Source organism: Triturus cristatus, chromosome 2_1, assembly GCF_964204655.1.
Source record: "Triturus cristatus chromosome 2_1, aTriCri1.1, whole genome shotgun sequence".
Taxonomy (NCBI): domain Eukaryota; kingdom Metazoa; phylum Chordata; class Amphibia; order Caudata; family Salamandridae; genus Triturus; species Triturus cristatus.
The window spans coordinates 926,858,709-926,879,841 of NC_140581.1; the positions used below are offsets into that span (position 1 = coordinate 926,858,709).

Below are 21,133 nucleotides of genomic sequence, written 5' to 3' on the forward strand. Positions count from 1 at the left end.
CAAGAAAGAAAGAGGGGCCAAAAGCTTCCCAGGCCCTGCTCATTTGAACGAGAAGTTGTCACCGACCCCAAAAATATTCATAAACTTCAAAAGCCCCAGCGTCTGCAGCACTGGCTTGGAATTTCCATGCATCGCAGTTTTACTTCCCACAAGTTGCATGCATCTTGGTATTCCCAGTTCCACATCTCTAGCTTCACACTGTAAAGACGGGGAAAACAAAATGACATGTATTACAAAAGGCATGTTGCTGCTTTGTAAAGCACCCCCACCTCACCCCCCCCCCCCCAAATAAGCCTCTTAACATGTGTCACCGGCAATGCTCTAACATGAAAAATACCCGCTGCACTCCCTTCTAAGACTGTTCTTCTGCTATGCGCGCGCTGGGCGGATTTCTGATGTCGATTCCCGGTTTCCCCCCTCTCCCTCTCTCTCTCTCTCTCTTCCTAACTGTATCCCTTTCTAGTGGATTGGAAAGAAAGATCCGCCATATTCTGCTTTACCACGCCCGGGAGCAACACCATTGCAAAGGCAGGCTGTGCTGGAGGATACATATTGTACACTTGGATCCTTCCAATTCCTGTCTGCCCCCACACACACCAAAAAGGGAAGGAGGAAGTAGCCCGTGAATAGAGCAGTCAGGAGGACAGGAACAGACAATAGCGACCAAGCTAAAGCGAAGCCACGAAATTGATAAAAATTTCAGTCAGAAGGAAAAATATATAGCGATACAACAATCAACTCGGAGGATTCCGTCTCTGAATTGCAAGGAGAAGGAAATAAACGTGTGAGCAGAAGAGAGGGGGTGGGGGCGGTGATTAGCCCTATTAGCGTTTGACAAGGATTTTTTTTGTGAGGAGGGGCAGATGCTGTTGCGTTTTTTTCTGAAAGGAAGCTCATATTAGTGACTCCTGACAAGAGGGGGGGTGTAGCGGGAAAAAAAAATAGAGAGAAAAAAAGGTGGGTGGGAGGGGAGCCGTGCTCGTCTCTCTGCTGTGCTCCCGTGGATGTTTCCATGTTGTTTGCTGCATGATTTAGAGAGGAGGAGGCGGAGGAGGAGTTGGACCAGGCGACTGACAGAGAGAGGCAGCAGCAGCAGGACCGATTTACTGGGTGTTTCGTGCCCCCCTCGGTGTGGATGATCCCCGCGTTACACGGGGGGCTTCTGCGCTCGCTGCTGCTGTGGCCCTAGGGCGCCGGCCAGCGTTTGCAAAGCGGGGGCTTCTCGCAGTTTTTTTTTTTTTTTAGGTGGTGGTGGTAGGGGAGGTGGTGGTGGTGGCTGCTGGGTGGGCTGTCGGGAGGAAAAATGACTCTGGAGTCCATCATGGCGTGCTGCCTGAGCGAGGAGGCGAAGGAAGCCCGGCGGATAAACGACGAGATCGAACGGCAGCTCCGCAGGGACAAACGGGACGCCCGCCGGGAGCTGAAGCTGCTGCTGCTGGGTAAGTGACAGCGGGCGGGCTGCGGCTAGCGCCCCCTCCTGCTCCGCCTAGCCCCAGATCCAACATGTTTCGTGTACTAGTCCATTCCTCAGCCCTGCCGGCCACTCCTCAATCCCCTATCCCCGCTCCCTTCCCTGAATTTTAAACCATGGTAGTAAAAATGCTTGAACGTCACACTTGAGGACTAGTGATTTATGTGTTTCTTTCACAATGCTGCCTTGCTGTCTTTAGCCTGCGGGAGGGGAGGGGGCGCGGCTGGCACAGTCCTCGACCGAGGGCACACAGTGCGTGTGGGCACTGGCTCTTGTGTCAATGCCTGTGCACAGCAGGGTCGTAAAGTAAGGGATGTGTGCATGTTTTCTTTGCACACATCCCTGTGTGCGCGATGCTTTCGGTACGCCTCAGAGAGGGCGTTTTCGAGCCATCCGCTCTGATTAGGGAGTGGTGCTGCTGTGTCTGTGTTGGTATCTTTCAGATTTCATTGCATACAAAGCGATACTTGATTTCTCACACTCGGTGGACACGCTTGTTAAGTTCCACCAAAATGTGGGTTGTCGTTGTAACGGGGAGCAGAAACATACCACACTTCCTGCCCTTATGCATGCGAGGCAGCGGTGGCTGCTTGAAAGGGGTTGGATGTGGATTTCTAGGCCCTCAGGAAACACGAGCGGGCGCCTGGAATGTGGGAAGAAAGATGGCAAACGCAAAACACAGATAACATGCGTCGGGCTTGTAAGTTGATACACGTTTTGGTGCAGGTCGAGTTTATTCGCACATGCCTCGTCACGCATGGCCTTTCATGTCTCCGTTGTCGTGTAGTGCCTTGGCATGGCTGCCTTCTGTGTGTGCATTACTCTGCACACAACCAAGGCCCAGATGAGGAGACCACTGTAAGGGCGGATGGAAACGCAGCCCGTGTTACAGAAGGCGATGGTGTACAGTGGGATTCGAATGCACCCATTTTGTCTCGAGAATGGTACGCCCTGGATGGTCATAATGAAGTAACTTTTCGAGATGAATGGGTCCTTGAAATATATCAATATGATCTCTCCTTGCGTTTGCATAAATATTCGAATTGTCATCTTGCTTTCAAGGCCCATGATACCTATTGCATTTAATATTTTATCATTTAAATTATTGATGGTTAGGGTACTATAACTGATATATAAGCATTGAAAAGCATATGTCTTATATCTACTTTTACATTTTTGCATTTACTACAGCATTAGATGTCAAATCCTATACTGTTTGCATTGTGAGAATCAAACTGCATGGAATCTTTGTTTGCAGCATGGCTTGGGAGGGGTTCTGTTAAAATTCGATGTATTTCTTATTGTTGGAGGACCTACTGCAGATGGGGATCACTCATTGATTATAGGCAGTCATTCTGACCATCTGCAATTGTCTGCGAATGAACAGACCTGTTAAGTTGTTTCCCACTCTCTCAAAAAGGCCACGCGCAGGCCTAACTCCTTACATTGATTTAATATCAACGTTTTGGAGTGCATTACAAGCGTGACGCAGTGACTGGCACCATTGCAGCAACTTTACTCGCCGGAGTGCTTAGCAGGTGGAGGAAGTCGATACCAAGAGGCAATAGTTGTCGGTCAGACCTTTGTATTTGTTAAATGTCTTGCTAGGTGTGATCAATGAGCGTGTTGCCCTCTCGCCTTGGGGGGAAAGTTTAACCTCACTTTAGTGATTCGCCCTGAACAATGAGGTGGCATGGCATCCTTTACTGATATTTATCGAAAGCGTGGTGTGCAGTAGACCTAAACTTTACCGGTCCTGATCTGTCCTCCCCAATTTACCCAAAGCAGACTCTGATTCGCGATATAGGGACCGAAGGAGATTTATATTTATAAGCTGTATGTAGGAAAGGTGCTTAGATTTGCCTTTATCAATGCATCTGGAGGTACTCCCTGTATTGCTATCAGGCTCAACTTCGGGAAGGCAGGACTTTACTGCGCATGGCACTCAGGGTAAAAAGGATTGCGCCAACCAGGGTCAAGGTACAGAACCATTCTGCATCACATGGTGGGCATGAATGGAGCACCCAAGAACCAGAGCCATATCTCACTTAGTAGAGCCACTGTCAAGCATGCACTGCACCAAAAAAGTTTCCACATAGGCCCCACTTGAATTCCCACAACCCTCCAACCAAACACAATGATGCTTTTCAAGCTGAAGAGGCCTCAAACTCCTTTTCGCTCCACCACATGCCCAGACGCAGAAACATATTGCCAGTGAACACCTTCATTCATAGGTCTCAGCACAAACCTGTCTCTTTCAAACCAAGCAGAGCCTACATAGTAAGTTGCTACCTGTCCATCGTAGCTTTTTGGTGCCTTGTCAGGGGTATGAAGCACTATCTCAATGTATCTATAATAAAAGCTAATACAACTTATCATTAATGCTATACAGCTACGCTGAACACCAAGTTTACCAACGGTACTGGTTAATTTAAGGGATGCTACTGTTTTGAAGTCTAGCTAGGGCGTCACTGCCATCTTGGAAGGACAACACCATGTTAAAGGCTTTGTGATGAGGCGGCGGTGTCCATACAACAGGCCCAATTATTTGGGTTTCCCATCTCCCATTGTTGCTCTGCCAAGTGGCCTATATTTGTTGTGTCCTGGTATCTCCAAATGTCTAGAGTTTTGATCACTTGCTTTCAAGAGCGATATATGCTGCCACTGGGCATTGCAAATATGTATTACAGACTTAGATGGCAGAATAAGCAAGAACTGTTGTAAGAAATAGCAGTGGAGCGGAGCAACAGGGGGTGCTGAAAGGCCCTGTGGCATAGGAATGGTTAGAGTTGTTTCTAGAACCTGCATGATTTATTTATTTATAGTACTTCTATTATGTAAACATTAAGTGATCCTTTGTGGTGTGAAACAGAGCAAAGAGGCAGGTAAGGATGAGAAATACATTGAAACATTTTGATGAAGTGGTTTTGTTTTAAATAATTTTTCGAGGGTCAGTTAACAGTGGAGGGACGGATCTCTGACATTTTGTTCCATAAGCAGATGGTAATTATGGGTGGTGGTGAGGGGAGTTGAAGACAAGTACCAAATCCAAAAGCCAGAAAATAATGAAATTCGATGAGCAGTACCAGTAAGAATGTTAGATTGCTGTAGGGTTAAGTTTCCATTTGCTCTGTAACTAAGCAGGTCAAAGGTCATGGATTGTTTTGTGAACAAAACAAATGTAAATATTTTGAAATTATAGTTGGCTCAAACATAAGCCTATTTGATCTTGAAGCAGATGAATAAACATTTCCGCAACATGTCTTTTTTTTGTGTGTAAATATTTTTAGACACCTGTTGTCCCTTCACTCCCTCCCATCCACCCAGCTCCCCAGCTCCCCATCTCCCCCTCTTAGAGGGAGTTAAGAAGCTAAAACTTTGGCAAGTTTACTTCTTGTTATAACATCCACCACATCACCTTTCATTTATTATTTTTCCAACACTGTATGGGCCAACTCATTGGGCTTGTCAAAAAGTTGCCATGACTTTAACACATCTAGACAGCTGTACACCAAAACCATACCCATCAAGTAGTCTGCTAGAAGGGGTCATGTGCTTTTATATTTACCTTCCATATCTTTGAGCTCACTAGTCAATTTTCCATGCCAGTTGTGTCCCTGAATTACTAACCCACTCTTGTATCCTCAGGAGGACTCAAACCATCCTTTCAAAAGAATTTTAATCTTGAACAAGACTTCCGCATGTGCAGTTCACCCCCCCCCCCGCCCACATTCCCTCCAACACTTCCCTCCCGTTTTCCCATATATTTGTTTCAATTTCAGTGGAGTAACTTGCCATACCATCACGTTTGCACATTGATTCCCTGTTCTGCGCACTCTTACACAAATAGGGAATATCAGCACACAGTTTTTGCATTGATGCATAGATATGTGCGATTTTAAAATACTTCCAACTTTCTCATATATGCCCATTTTAGCCCACATCTCTAAGAACCGCACAAATATTTGAAATGAGACCTTTGGGTCTAGTGTAGGTAACAGTTTATCCCATACAGTAAAGGATTTTGTTGCCGCCGCCTTGTTCTCTTGATGTAAAGCCCAATGCCTCAGCTGACAGTAGCGCTTATACAATCAATATCTAATTTTGTTTTTTTTTGCTTTGAATTAAGTTTATTATTGAACCCCTGATATGGGGTTATAAGCATTCTTCATCCTTCTTTTGACCATCTCTCAAAGGTGCTTTTTAAGTGCCCGGAGAGAAGTCTGGGTTGTACAAAAGTGGGGTGTAGGGGGAAGATAATAGTCAACCTCTGACTTCTTGTGATTGGATCCCACGTTGCTGGGTGGTAAATCTATGACCAATAAAATACTGGTGGCCTCAGGATGCCCTTGGAACTCGGCCCGCCACTTCAGCATCCATATATATCCATTGATGCTCTGTCACATACAGAGACCTCTAAAAAAAAAAAAAGTCCTCATTACAGAGATGCATGATGATATCTTTTCACGTGGCAGGCCCAATCCACCAGATCTCTTGTTCTCTTTCAGTGTTTTCCTGGAAATACATGCTCCTTTCCCAGCACACACAAAATAATCCATAGCCCTTTGCGTAGCCTTCATGTCCCTATCTGGAAATTTTACTGGAAGGCCCTAAAAAATGTAAGATAACCTATGTAGCTTTACCTCTGCCAATCGGCTGAGCCATTAGACCAAGAGATTCTACCATTTTCCCAAGGTAATGGTAATGGCTTTAAGGAATCTAGGGTAGCTTGCAACATAAAGGTGTTTGTGTTTTGACGTATAGATTTTCAGACATTTTATTTTGTTGTTGGACTATTAAAATGCAATAACGCAAACGGGAGGAGGGGGTTCGAGGGAAGTTTAAAGACCAGCGAGGAAAGATTCCCCAAATATTAATGAAAGTACACAAAATCCTTGGGTCTAAAGTGCCAGAATGGCAGTGTGAGAGGCAGCAGCGATGATAGCCTGTTGCTAGTGGGGGAGTCCTTTAATTAGGACGAAATCCCATCACCCACCGGGGCTAGGAGTCTCCGCCAAGAGGAGAATCCCTGATGATGAAGCATACCACTTCTATGGGTGATGGGATTTCGTCCTAATTAAAGGACCCCCCCCCCCCCCCCCACTAGCAACAGGCTATCATCGCTGCTGCCTCTCTCACTGCCATTCTGGCACTTTAGATCAGAGGATTTCGTGTACTTTTTTGGGGGGGACTATTAAAAGGGCCTGGCACATGTATGATAACCTAGGTAGCACATTTAGCTTTACGGCTGCTTTAACAAGTGCAAATAAAAGAGGAGATGGGTAATCTCTGCAGCGTCCCTCTAGCCAGGGGAAACCCCCTCTGCGCTAACTCGGTATACTATGACAATTCACTATTGGGCAGACCTATCCCCACTAAGACCCTAGAGAGAAATACCCAGTTGACTGTCGAATGCTTTTTCCAGCACCTAAGGAAATAACCTAGATTTTCCTAAAGTTATCCTTTTCTGTAGGATGAAGGACACTCAAATATTATCAGCAGCTTGCCTTTCGGGGATAAATCCAGAGTAGTCTGGTTGTAAAAGGTATAGCCCATGGGGCATCAATCTGTTAGTTAGTAGAATCAGAAAAATGTTCTCATCTGAATTCAAAAGTGCTAAAGGTCGATGTACCTCACACTTATTAGCGGGTTTGCCTTGTTTGTGCACAATGGTAATGTTTACTTCAGCCATCGAGGGAATTACTATTTGTGAATAGAGAAAAGAGTTAAAAGGGTCTAGTAATTTATTTATTTTTATTTTATTGAGTTTTATATAGCGCAAACTTGATTCGAGGGTATAGGAGCGCTTTACAGAGATGGCGGAGCATCATTTACAAGGAATACATAAGAACATTGTAGGCATACAGGGTAATAATATATAATAGCTCTGAGGTATCCATGGTCGCTTATTTCAGAAGTTGGAGGAAGAAACACACAGTTGTTCACAGAGGGAGTGATGTTCAGGCTCTTTGGTGGCTGGGGGAGAAGTGCATCAAGGCAGGTCAATTATATTAGGAGGGAGGGTTGATGTATTTGTTGAAGTGTAGGAATGATTGTCACGTAGATCCTGTGGGAGTGCATTCCAAATTCTGGGGCGCATTTCCAGAGAAGGAACGGGTGAGTGATTTTTCTTTCTTAAATTTGGGTGGAATCAGAAGTAGGGTGTTTGAGCTTTGCAGAGGCTTCTTTCGGCCAGCTTTTGATAGTTTGTTTGCAAAGTAGTTTGGTTTTTCAGTGTACAGAGCTTTGTAGGTTATGCAGGCCACTTTAAATATACTTCTCACTTTGATTGGTAGCCATTTGAGTTTAAGTGTGAGAGTGATGTGATCATAGTGGCCCTCCCCAGAGAAGTCTAGCCGCTGCGTTGAGTGTGGATTTCAAAGGGATAAGGTGGATTCTTGGGTTACCAGTGATTGTTACATTGATGTAGTACAGCTTGGACAGGACTAGAGATTGCACTACGGTCTTTCGGTCTTCAAGGGCGGGGTTGGGGTGGGTTGATTTTTTTTTTTTTAGGTGTTTCAACATGTAGAAGGGGCTTTTTGCTGAGGCATTAATATGGTCTTTCATGCTCAAGTTTTTGTCAAGTGTAATCCCTAGTGATTTAACAGAGTTGGAGATAGATAGATTACAGTTTAACATAGTTTGGTTGTCAAGCCAGTTATGGGCAGTATAGGACTTTCCATTTGGTTGGATGAGGAGGAGTTAGGTTTTGTTGGGGTTAAGCCTTAAGTGGTTGTTGGTCAGCCAGGATTGTACCATGGAGTGAGTGTTGTTTAGGTGCTGGATATCTTCAGATGACGAGATTTTAACGTATAGGTGGGTCTCATCAGTATAAGATAGGCAGATGGTAGGCAATTCTGGCTTGTTACAAGATCACTGCAAGGGGTTCCATATAGACGTTCAATAGGGCAGGGGACAGAATTGATCCTTCGGAACCTCCTTGTGAGACTGATACTGATGGGGAGGTGGAATTGTTTAGTTTGATTAGGTGAGATATTTGGTTCAGGTACCTGGCAAACCACTGGAGGATAGTACAGTTGATACCTGCATGCTGTGAAGGTGGTTTACTGTATCAAAGGCCGCCGAGAGGTCCAGGAGGCAGGCCTGACCATCATCTAGAGATCTGTGTAAATCATCGATAATTTTAATATTGCAGTCTTTGTACTGCAGCCTTTCTTGACCACAGATTAGAAGGTGTCATATAAGTTGAATTTTTTTAATGTGGTTAAGATGAGAGAACACCCATATTTCAATAGTTTTGGCTAGGAGCAGGAGGTTAGTTGTAGGTCTGTAATTGTTAAGGTCATTCGGGTCGGCATCTGGCTTTTTGATGAGGGGGATGACTTGGCCGAGTTTAAGGGAGGCCAGCATGCAGACACTGGATAAGGAGAAGTTAATGAAGTGAGTCCATGTTAGGATAATGTGTCTGAGATTTTCAACAAGAGGAGAGAAGGGGGTCAGAGAGGTGCGATGTCAGCTTAAGTAATCGTGCGAGAGCTCTGATCGGAACTGTTTGTAAAACCTGTGAGTCAGGCTATTTGGCCTCAGGACTTATTGGCTTGCAGTTTAGGAATGACCTTTGAGACCTCCTCAATAGATACCAAGCTTTCGCAGTTGGCTTCAGTCAACCTAGGATATTGGTCTGCACCTATTAAGGCATCAACCTCTTCTGCTTTTACCAATTCTTCACGATTAAAGTTAGTATAGTAATCTCGGAAAGCCTTAATCCTTTCCTTTTTTCTGCTAAAGGGATTACCTTTAGTCCCTAGGAGGGTAGGAGTTCTCCTAGACACAATTTGTAGTCTTATCTTCAATCTAGGAGTAAGTTGGTCATATTTGCCTTTCCGTAAAATTGTTGCTATAAGCATAATAATGCTTTCTCTGATTTTTTTGGTATATATTTGAGATTAATTTTACCTCTCAGGGAAGTTGCCTTTTGCAAGACTTTGAATTAATCTAAGGTTCTATGGTTTTTGTCCTCTAGTGCCTATTCCGTTACCAGGAACTTCCTACAGGCTTTCCTTGTTAGGCATTATTTTGCGATTTTCAATATGAATCATCCTCAAATCATAACTTTGAAGGTATCCCAAAGAATAATGTGGTATACTTCACCATTATAATTTTCTGAAATGTATTGTACTGTATCCCTCTGCGCTTGCGTAATCAGCCAGTCTTGAATTAGGAATTCATCAAACTTACATTTATTGCCTTTTTGTTCTGTTGTTGTTCTAATTCCCACACTAACATTATGTTCAGCTAGTGTGCCATGCAAGATTGAGCTAGTGGTATCTAGTCTTGTGTTCCTTACATTAGAGCTATCCTTGAATAATATCTGTGTACATGTGAAAAAAGGTGAACTCATTCTCATCAAATGTTTTGTCTCTTCATAGGTTTGTTTACAAGTCTCATGTCATTCTGTTCTTGTTTCAAATACTGACTTGGTTCCTTGCACATGCCTATTGTGTGGATTTCTGTCTAACTGTGCATTAGGGGCTAAGTTAATGTTACCGACCCAGATAAGGCTCTCTGGTCATGGCCACAATATTAGATAATGTTCCTGACCACAGTTTGTAGCACAGACATTGATGATATTAAAGCTAACCTCCTGGTGCAGGCCGTCTAATTATATAGAACAACCTTTTGCTAAATCTCGTACTACCCCGGGTTCTTGAAAATGAAAGTCTTCATGTAGCCAATCTAGATCCATATCCCGATGTTTGTTTTAGTTTTTTTTCCTGCAGAGTACTGGGTGGGGTAAAACTTGTTTTTCATCAGGTGGGTATCGGAGGATCTCAACTGAACCTCCTGTAGTCACATACATCAGAGAGAACTTCCTTCACTTCTTTCCATATCTTAATAGCACTTAATGTGGGAATTCAAGGCTCTTATATTCCACATTATAATCCTAACTATAGACTTGATGGAGTATTGCATTGCCTATAAATTCTGGTTTGATTAAATCTATTCAACACTCACTGAAATACCTTCCTGGGCTCACTTTCCTCCCCTTCACCCCACCTTGTGTCTCTCAGAGTAACTCCAGAATGGGAAGGGATTCGATGCATCCCTGGTGTTGTAGTGGCTATACCTTTTGGATTGAAATCTGTGGATATGTTCTAAACCTAGTTCGCACATACCCCACTACCTAAAAGACATAGATAGCTATAATATCCCATTCAAGACATCCCCTGTCTCAATCTTGTCTCATATGTTCTCGAGTTTCTCACAAGAGACACAATTTGCTCATTGAGTTCAAAAGTTCTGCAACAAGTCTTTAGTGTAATTTCAGACCTAATGTTTCTCTTCATTTATATGTTGATCGTGGCGATGCTCTGACTTTCCCCATCTCTCTCTATTTTATTATGCAAATCTCCCAGGCAAGTTTGAAGGTCCTTTTTTAGGTCTTGCCTGGCGTAAGACTGCGCAGACATGCGCAGTCTCGCTGGCGAGATTTAACGTTTTAGGTTGGATTTCTGTAGTGGGCTTTAAGCCCCGCCCCTCCTTTCCATTGGCTGGCGTCACCGTTTATGCTAAACGGTGGCCAGCCATTGGAAATGAGCATCTCGTGACGTACACTTTTCTCTTTTAGAGCCGTCCCAGTTGGACTGGCTGCCCCGACTTACTGATGGCGTAAAAGGTTTTTTATCTTTATGGGGCCAAACACATGGCCCCATAAGGATAAGAAACCAGTAATGCGAGGCAGTCCAACTGGGACGCTCTAAAAGAGAGTTGTTGTTGGCGTTGCAGCGCCCGCCTGCAGTGTCGGGGGCCCGGGCTCACTCCTCCCGGTCAGGCGCTGCAGCAGTTGAAGCGGGTCTATTGGCATGTATGTTGTATTCTTTACCGTCCGCTTAATAAAAGGTGGTAGCACAGCGTAGAACAATTTGGAGGACTTATTGAAATGCCTCGTTCTAGGCGCAGGAAGGCACAGTAGACTCACAAGATTCCGCCATTTTTCAAGACTCGCCACACTAATGTTGAAAGTGTCCAACACGTGAACAGCACAATTCTTAGTCAATATTATTTAAAAACTCAAGTTAATGTGCATGGTTTGAAGAAGATTCGGTATGAAGTAAATTGCAAGCGCGTAACTAACTGTTCAGTATGTCTGTACCAATGACTAAAGAATTAGTCCAAACGCACTCCACGCCACATTCAATCACATTAGCTATTCAGTATCCTCGATTCGCTGCCATTCAAAGATGGCTGCCACATTTGAATCTTTCTAGCCCACTGTTTATCTCTGTTAGACAATTCTCGCCAGCACCTGTCATGGCGGCGCACTACCAACTCGTGTGCAAGCGCATCCAGAAATATAATTCAATTGTACAACAAAACATGTAGTTCAATAAATCACCAGAAAATAAGTAACTCTTTAAACATAAACCTATAAAAATACAAGTACCCGCCCCAAAAAGAGTCTGCTCCGCTTCCTCTCGGTTAACCCTGGCCCAATCGCGCTGCGCTTAGCCTCACTTGGTGTAATCTTCCCTTCGCTCCAGGTGAAACCTTCTCATCACCTTCACCTCGTGCAAGTTCTCATATACATCCCAGCTGATGAAGTCAACCTTCTTCAGAAGCTTCTGCTTGTGGAATTTCAGTTTACGCACCATGATTACGAGCTAGTGGCCGAGGCAACAGCTATCTAAGGGCGGAGCGAGCGAATGAAAAGCAGCAGCCTCAGCCCCGTGCAATGTAAACGCAGGAAGATTGTTCCTTAAAGAAACAGAACCCTTGTGAGTTTAAAACAAGCATTAAAAATGCAATAGGCCTCGCCTTTTATTAAGTTAAAGTCATTTGCTTTGCTATATAATACCATTAGCAAAGCAAATGGCTTTATCTTAATAAAAGGCGAGGCCTATTGCATTTTCAATGCTTGTTGTAATAGAGGTAGCAGCTTCACTTTTTTTTTTTGCCCATTTCTGTTTGCACCGAGGTTTGGGGTTTTGCTCCAGAGAGTGTCTCGGCTTGTCCCAATGATCGCCCCCAAACGTCACTGATCTAATTTGCCTGCTTGTTATTTTAAATATTGGCAGCCAGTCAGTGCAGGGCTGCAGTCACACAAGTGAGCCCCCTAACACCTAAGTGGAGGGTGCCGACTGTCAAGAGGTAAATCAGGAAGGTGTCAGTGCCTCAATCACAGATTCTTAATACCGGTCTACTGAAAGTTTAGCTTTCCAGCACCCTTCTCAGCTTTATGAAGGTATTTATTTCAAGGTGGCACAAGACTTGTGGGCATAATTCAGTGGGGAGGCACGGCACCAGAAAGTCAATTGAACTCTGGTTGCCCGAGGCGAGGGTGTCTTAACAGGACCCCAGTACCATCTAAATCACTATAGGGGAGAGTTTGGAATACATCTACACCAGGGGGGTCTCCAACCTTTTCTTTTATAAGAACTACTTATGTTCAATGAATATCATCTCAAGCTACTGTTATTACCATTGTTGTTGTAACTTGGTCCTGCCTCCCTCCTCTGTTTCCCCCTCCCCTACCTCGCCTTATGGGCTTGCCCATCTTTAGAATGTTGGAGCGGGCGCTCCTCTTAGAACGTTGGCATTCTCGAGTGAGAGGCCGTAGGGTCCACTGCAATAAACAGGAACTTCTTCACCATCTGCCTCCTGTGTCCTGTTTACAACACTTTATTTTGGCGACGAGTTAACCTACCGTGCTGGGGACGGTCTGGATCCTTCCCCCAGTGCCTTCTGCCTCTCATCGATCCTGCCTGACGGTGGTCCCTTCCCCTTCCTGCTTCCAGGGGGATCGATTCCGACACCGTTTCTGACCTTGTGTGGAGAGTGGCCTGTCAAGCCTCCTAGCGCTTCTCCCCTGTTGGCGGTAGCTGCCACTGTCTGGAACCTTGCCTGAGGGTTGTTCTCCGTGGCGATCCTTCGCCGGCAGCTGTGGTGATCGGCGATCCAGGCTGTATGTGGTAGCGACCTGTACTCCTTCTGGACCAGTGGTGAGTCCCCGTGTGATGAGGTGTTCGACGCTGTGCCAGTGAAGTGACCGTTGCTCCCGGGATGGTCACAAGGGCCGAAGCTTGCCGTCCGATGGTGGTGTCATTGGGAATGTGAGAGAAGTCGGTTACCGTGGATGACAGGTTGCTTTTCCTCAGCTGTGCGCCGCAAACTGTGAGCTGCCCTGGTGTCATTGGGATCAGCGCGGAATGTGAGAGAAGCCGTTTACCGTGATGACAGGTTGCTTTTCCTCAGCTGTGCGCCGCAAACTGTGAGCTGCTCGTTCCCTTAGCGGGAGTGTGTCTGCCTTCTGGGTTCCTGTTTTGGCACCGTCGACGTCGCCCTTTGTTCCTCTCAGAACACTCTTCCTTCGCGTGCGTTTCAGCCCCTCCTCTGACTGAACGCTTGCTTCGGAGACCGCTCTGTGCTGAGACACTTATCCCTGTTTTCTCCGTTACTGCTCCCTCTGCTGGATGAAACTTTAACTGCACATACAAAACTCTTCCTTCATCATCCAGCCTGCCAATAGTTATCGCTGACAGGCTCAGCTCACGCAAGTTATGGATGTTTGTATTTGATTCTTTTTCATTGCATAGAAGGCGGGATCACTGGTATTTTGACTAGGGCGACTTATTCTACTATCGTTTTTGCCTATTTTGCTATCCTTTTCCTTTCACCCTCACTCTCTCCCTTCCCTCACTCTATTTCCTTCTCTCTCCTCCCTTACCTTATTTCTTCTTTCCCGCTCTTCACAATGTCCGCATTTGCAATGTCTCAACCCCCTCCATTCCTGGATGATTGTGAGGATCCCGTTATCCCTTGGAAAAAATGGATAAACCTGTTCGAATCCTACCTGATTGCCATCGGGGGGGATAGGTTTTCCGCTGTGCGTAAACAACATGTCCTGCTGCACAATCTGGGAAAGCACGGGAGGGATATTTTTGATGACTTGCCTGATGCCATTGTTGAAAATGCTAATGAGGGTGTAGGAGGCGAGGGGGACGTCCATAATGATGTATATCAGTTAACACTGTTGAAACTAGAAGCTCAATTCGGAGACAAGATTAATATTGTGTTGGAACGCCACAAATTTTTTTTGCGCATCCAGGGAAAAAATGAAAAGGTGATAAATTACATTGCTGTCCTGAGGGGTTTAGCCTCTACATGTGAGTTTGGCACGTTAACTGAGTCACTAATTAGAGATCAGCTTGTAAGGTGTACCAGTAACAAGAAGATCCAAGAAAGACTTCTTGCAGAAGCCCCGGACTTAAAACATGCAATCGATATTGCCAAGAGCATAGAACATACAGCATACTGTATGAACGAAATGAAGGAAGCCGTGGAGGTAAAACAAGTGGTGGAGAACAGTGTAAACAAGATTTCCAATAAAGACTACAAACACAAACATGCCCCCTCCAGTCCTGAAGTTCATACTACATCAGGGAACAAGCCAAAATGTTACAGGTGCGGGAATCCCAATCATCTAGCCAACAGTGTAAATTGTCCCGCAAAAGGGGTTGTATGCAGCAAATGCAAGAAGAGAGGCCATTTCTCGAAAGTATGCCACAATGCAAAGATCAGTGTCACCCACATGATTGGCAGTGAGCATGAACCACAACTACCTAGCGAGGATATAGTTTTCCAGGTTTCCAATTTTGCAGACTGCAACAGCACTTCCTACCCAAAGTGTGAAATATTTTTGGACAATGTTAAGTATGAGGTCTACGCTGACTCCTGTTCCCCATATACACTCGTAAATGAAGCCACGTTTCTGGCTAATTCTGGAACAAGTGGGTATAGTCTCTCACCTCCAGACATCAAACCAGGAGGTTATAATCAAGATCCCATACCACTGGTGGGAATGCGACTCATGAACATCAACTTTAAGGACAGATCAACTGTGGGAAAAGTCTACATCACAAGGAATGGGTCCAACCTACTAGGGTGGAAACACCAAAAGGATTTAGGAATCAAATTGGACCCCAACGCGCCGGAACCTGTGTACCTTATCGACAGGGCCAGTGTTGGAATGGAAATCTGCAATCGGTTCCCAGAGGTGTTCACTGATAAACTCGGACTCCTGAAAGGTTTCCTCCACAAAATCAAGCTTAAAGCCAATGCCAGACCTATCATCCACAAACCTAGGTCTATCCCGCTGTTGACGAGGGAACCGCTTAAGAAGGAACTGGACAGGTTGGAAGAATGCAAAATCATAGAGAGGATTGAGAGCTCTGAATGGTTGGCGCCCATCGTGGTAGCAGCCAAAGGGGGTAACAAAGGGATTCGGCTGTGTGTTGACCTTAGGGACTTGAACTCCAACATTTGGGTTGACCGACATCCCCTCCCCAACATCAATGAAATGCTGTCTGCCATCCATGGAGCCAAAGTTTTTACAGTGCTTGACCTATCATCGGCGTACCACCAAGTCGCTCTCCACCCGGATTCTAAGCCCCTCACCTCTTTCATAACCCCGCATGGAGCTTATCAATTTTCCAGACTGCCTTTCGGCCTGGCATCCGCGGCAGCGGTGTTTCAACGGGTCATGCAGCACATTCTGCAAGGTCTGGGAAAGGTGCTCTGTTTCCAGGACGACATCCTGATTCATGGTTCCTCAGCAGAAGAACACAATAAAACCCTGGAAGCAGTGTTGATCAGACTTAGTAAGGCGGGTTTCACCACCCAGAAAGACAAATGTAAAATAGGGGTGGAATCTGTAGTTTATTTAGGTCACACCATCTCAAGTGAAGGAATCAAACCCAAATCCAGTCTGGTGGACTCCGTTAAATTAGCCCCTGCACCCACCAACAAGGAGGAACTCAAATCATTCCTGGGGTTGGCGGAATACATGTCGAAGTTCGTTAAAAACTTTGCAGATCAGGTGCGTCCCCTCAGAGAGTTGCTGAAGAAAGGGTCTGAATTTGAGTGGAAGCAAGAGCACCAATCAGCTTTCCAACTCATCAAGGAGGCCATTGTGGATGCACCTATTCTGAGTGCTTTCAATCCTAATGCTAGAACGACTCTCACCACAGACGACAGCGCGAAGGGTTTGGGAGCTTCACTCACGCAGAGGATTAACGGTCAAGAGACAGTGATTGCCTTTGCTTCTAGAACTTTGAGAGATGCTGAGCTGAACTACTCAACTATAGAAAAAGAAGCATTGGCATGCTACTGGGCCATAAACCATTTCAAGTATTTCTTATGGGGCATCCCGTTCGTGTTGAGGACGGACCACAAACCCTTAATACCGTTATTCTCCTCCAAACGCTTGGAAAATACCACTCCATGCATATCGAAGTGGGTGCTGAGTCTACAAGGATTCAACTACACCATGATTTATGTCCCTGGAAGTGAAAATAGGGTAGCGGATTGTCTTTCCAGACTACCAATGTCCAACGGGAACCCTATGCAAAACCCACCTGAGGAGACTATCCTGTTGGTCGAAATTCCAGCCATCAATCAGGAGGAGTGGGAGAAATCTATAAGAGACGACAGTGATTTCGCCACACTGAGGAACTTAATCAGGAGGGGTTGGCCTAGCGACAAGCAGGAAGTGCCGGAGTCTATGCGCCATTTTTGGCCGGTGCAAGATGAATTATCTATTGTGGAGAACCACATTTGCAGAGGAAGTAAGATCATTCCTCCGAAGAACATGTATGAAAGAATAATACGGATTGCCCATGAGGGCCACCCAGGGAGAAGCATGACGAAAAGTAAAATCAGGCAACACTATTGGTTTCCCGGCATGGATTCGCTAGTGGAAGATCAAGTAAAGAATTGTGCAACCTGCGGTTATTGTGACAAAACCAAAGTTGTCCGCAAAGCACCGTTAATCCCTGTGGAGGTGCCTTCCGTACCATGGGAAAAGTTGAGATTGGACATAATTGGTCCATTAAATCTACTGAACCAATTCCAAAGGTTCATGTTTGTTCTTATAGACTACCACTCTCATTGGATTGAAACGAGAATGGTATCTTCTATCACCACAGCGTCGCTATTGAATTTCTTGAGGGACACTTTTTCCAAGGAAGGCATACCTGGTGTCATAATAACAGACAACGGAGTTCAATTCACTTCAGAGGAAATGAAGCAGTTCATGTCCACGCTGGCCATTTCACACATCCAGACCCCACTCTATTGTCCCAAAGCCAACGGACTGGTGGAAAGGGCGAACAGGATGATAAAGGACACCATCCAACTAGCGCTGAGCTCCCAGGTTCCGGTGGAGGAAGCCATTAGGAAAATGTTGTGGTCATATCACACATCGCCCAACGCTGTCTCCGGTGTGTCACCGTTTGTTTCTCTCCAAGGCAGGAACCCGGGTTCCAAACTCACGCCCAACTGGCTAAACGGTGGAACCCCGGTGTGGGTGGATAGAGATACTGTGTTGGAAAAAACCCACAAACATCAACGAGAGTACAAGCTCAGATACGACAGTCACTGGGGAGTCTCACAGAAGAAGTGGAGTGAAGGCCAGTGGGTGGTCGTTAAGAGGCCATCTCTGTCTAAATCCAAGATCTCTTCATTTTCCAAACCTCTGAGGATAACAAGGGTCAACAACAATTCAGTGGTGCTGGAAGACGGAGGAACGTGGAGCATGGACAACATAGCTAGATGTCCAAGCACTAATAGTTCCAACCGCACCGACGAGAATGAGTATAGTACTGGAAGGTCCAATAAGGGTGAACTCAAGGTGGCAAGGGTACGGAAACCTCCAAGTTGGCAATTGGACTACAAAATGGGTCGCTAATGTTCCCACGTTACCAACCTCCCCTTCCGCATGGGTTAGATAGCCTTCAGGTGAGGGGAACTATTGGGGAACTGTATTTTGTGCTTCTGATGCCATCCTTGTGTAACGGTATTCCTTGTGCTCCAGCCTGCAGATATAATGTACTGTTATATGAGTCCCCCCTTCTGCCTCTCCGGTAAGGGTTACTTTCTTCTGTATATTTATGCCATGTTTTTTCTCTGCCTTGCAGGGAGATGTGTTGTAACTTGGTCCTGCCTCCCTCCTCTGTTTCCCCCTCCCCTACCTCGCCTTATGGGCTTGCCCATCTTTAGAATGTTGGAGCGGGCGCTCCTCTTAGAACGTTGGCATTCTCGAGTGAGAGGCCGTAGGATCCACTGCAATAAACAGGAACTTCTTCACCATCTGCCTCCTGTGTCCTGTTTACAACAATTGTACTATTGAGTATATCACAGGATTACATTAGCGGCCACCCATGCCATATTACAAGCAGTGATCACCTCAGTGCCACAGACAGCGTTGCCACCAGCAATTTAAAAAAAAAAAGTTTTATCACTTTAGAATGCCTCTACATGGGTAATATATAATAGCCATAGCTGTAATACCCCTGGTACCAAAGTAATATGAGTTGTAAGTCTCCCTGATGCTGCTTGATTTATCACTCATATCTCGTCTTCAAATATATTTGATAAAGTCTATAATTTTTCTCAAACCATCAGCCTATGAGTTTTGAAAATACACACATTTTCCTCTCCATTACGCTCTCTTTAATTTTGGTATAAATATATTCATGCAACCAAGCAAAAGCTCCCAATTTAGAAAGTGTCTGGGTTAACAGTTGCACAAATCAGAATATTGAAGTGTCTGAAGCAAAGTGTTCATGGCAGGTGCTCCAAGAGCCAAGGAAGGGGGGCCACCCAACCCTTTCATTCAGTGAGGGACAACGTCCTCACCAAGTATCAAACTTAAGTTGGCTCTGAGCACCAAAAAACGTCAAATAAATTCAATAGTCCATAAAGTGTTGTAATGGTTGATGTTTATTTTATTCTCTTTAACCCCTTCGATGCTGCGCAGATTCCGCCGCTGTGCTGACGGAATCTTGCGCGGGTGTGGTCATGACGGAATGGTTCCGTCATGAGCACAGCTCAACCGTGGGTCATGACGGAACCATTCCGTCATGAGCACCGAAGGGGTTAAAATCTTCCCTTAGATTCAGCAAAGTTCATGACGTAATAGGAAGCCATACGATTGAAGTCAACACATGTTTCGTCTTGTGCTAATACTTTACCAGCTGAACGTCTGGACAGAGCAGCCGGAATACTCTCCGGCGCTACGATTAACTACGGAGATAAAATTAATAAATGGAGCATCTACTACATGATTTTGCTGAATACGTACCTTCGCTACAAAGTTACTATTGGACGTATTGGGGGCTGATAGTACATCTTCAGAAACTGGATTTGACTTTGGAAGAACTATTGTTCGGCCTTGATGAAGTCGCTAGTATAGTATTAACATAAGACTCAACACGTTTTGGCGGCATTCGTAGGACTTCCCATTACGTTATAAACGTTGCTGAATCTACATGAAGATTTGAAAGAGAATAAAAGAAACCTCAACCACTGCAACACTATATGGACTATTGAATTTCTTTGATATGTTTTTTTGTGCTCCGAGCCAACTTAAGTTTGCTTCTAATTTAGAAGGTTGGGCAGCACATAGGAGAGCTACTTAAAGGTAGCTGGAGAACTACCAGTAGTTCAAGAGCTACTTGTTGGAGAAGCCTGATCTAGACATTCTAATCATTAAAATGCTCCACCATACTGATCTCAGTTTGTTCTGCTCAGTGGCGTAATGAAAGTTTAAGGGGCCCCCCTGCAACGTACATGGAGGGACCCTGCTCCGGATTTTATCCATAGCGCTCAGACCGGAGTACTGTGCTGAGGGGGCCCCCTGCAGCTGGGGCATGCGGGGGTCTGTGTTACGCCCCTGGTTCCACTCTCCCACTTTTCTTTTGGCTCTTGCGAGCCTCCCACCAGTCTTATTTTCAACTCCTGTCTCTCACCTATATTGCACTAGTGGTCCGCCATCCATTTTCACATTGTACTCACCTAAGCCGGCCTCGTTTTCGATTCTTTATGGGTCTAGTAAGCTCCGAGGTGGCTGCCTCTACTTCTGCATCCCCACCTGAGTGCGACCTCTCACTTAAGCTGTGGACCTGCTTCTGGCAATGCTGTTGCCTTTGGACAGCTACCATTGGTTCTCTTTTCTGGTGGGCGCCACAGAAATCATTCTATAGTGCCTCGTAGAGGAGCCCAGGATCGGAGCACATTAATTTAATATTGTTGGAGAGTAAGAACAATCTTCTTTTTTTTTTTTTTTTTTTTTTTTTTTTTTTTTTTAAAGTTTTTATTGAACAATAATTCGATTACAAGCACGGGCCTACAACCACCAGGGCCGGCCGCTAAGTACAGAATGAAATATACATTTATCAAAGCTGCAGTCGGTTCCCGGGGGTCGGCCCCGTAGTGAGTCCGGATAGTTCTAGAGGCACAGGAGACTTAGATCAAACAAACACAGAAAACTAAAAGAAAAACAAAAGGCGAGGCATAAAGACAAACGGCGCAGGTCAGGCTTCCTCCGGGGAACTCCAGGTCAGACCATTAAGCAGCACACGAAAGGAAGGAGTACCGGGAGGCTGGGGACGGGGGGGGGGGGCCAAGGGAACTGAACGTCCATATGTAGTCATTCCAAAAGGTGCCCGGAACCGTCAAGGGTCAGGGGGACATGGCGATATCGGTGTCCACCAGGGGGGGCGTACAGATACCCCCGCGATAAGCATTCCATTGCCCCCAGATTCTGCCCCATGCCCCCGGCTTACCACGGGCAACATACACAGTCTTCTCCCTGAACATACACCAGTCCATATTCTCCTTCCATACTGACACGGTGGGCGG

The 21,133-nt window shown here is 45.5% G+C and overlaps 1 protein-coding gene across 1 annotated transcript in view; it reads left to right on the plus strand.

Moving 5' to 3' along the window:
- The first annotated feature begins 522 nt into the window (after positions 1-522).
- The window catches only part of LOC146866105 (guanine nucleotide-binding protein G(q) subunit alpha), a 446,860-nt gene continuing 426,249 nt past the window's right edge, over positions 523-21,133 (plus strand). The window contains exon 1 of the mRNA XM_085633332.1: positions 523-1,439. Within this exon, the coding sequence (XP_085489458.1) occupies positions 1,304-1,439 (136 nt within the window). The 5' untranslated portion in view covers positions 523-1,303. The remainder of the gene's footprint in view (positions 1,440-21,133) is intronic.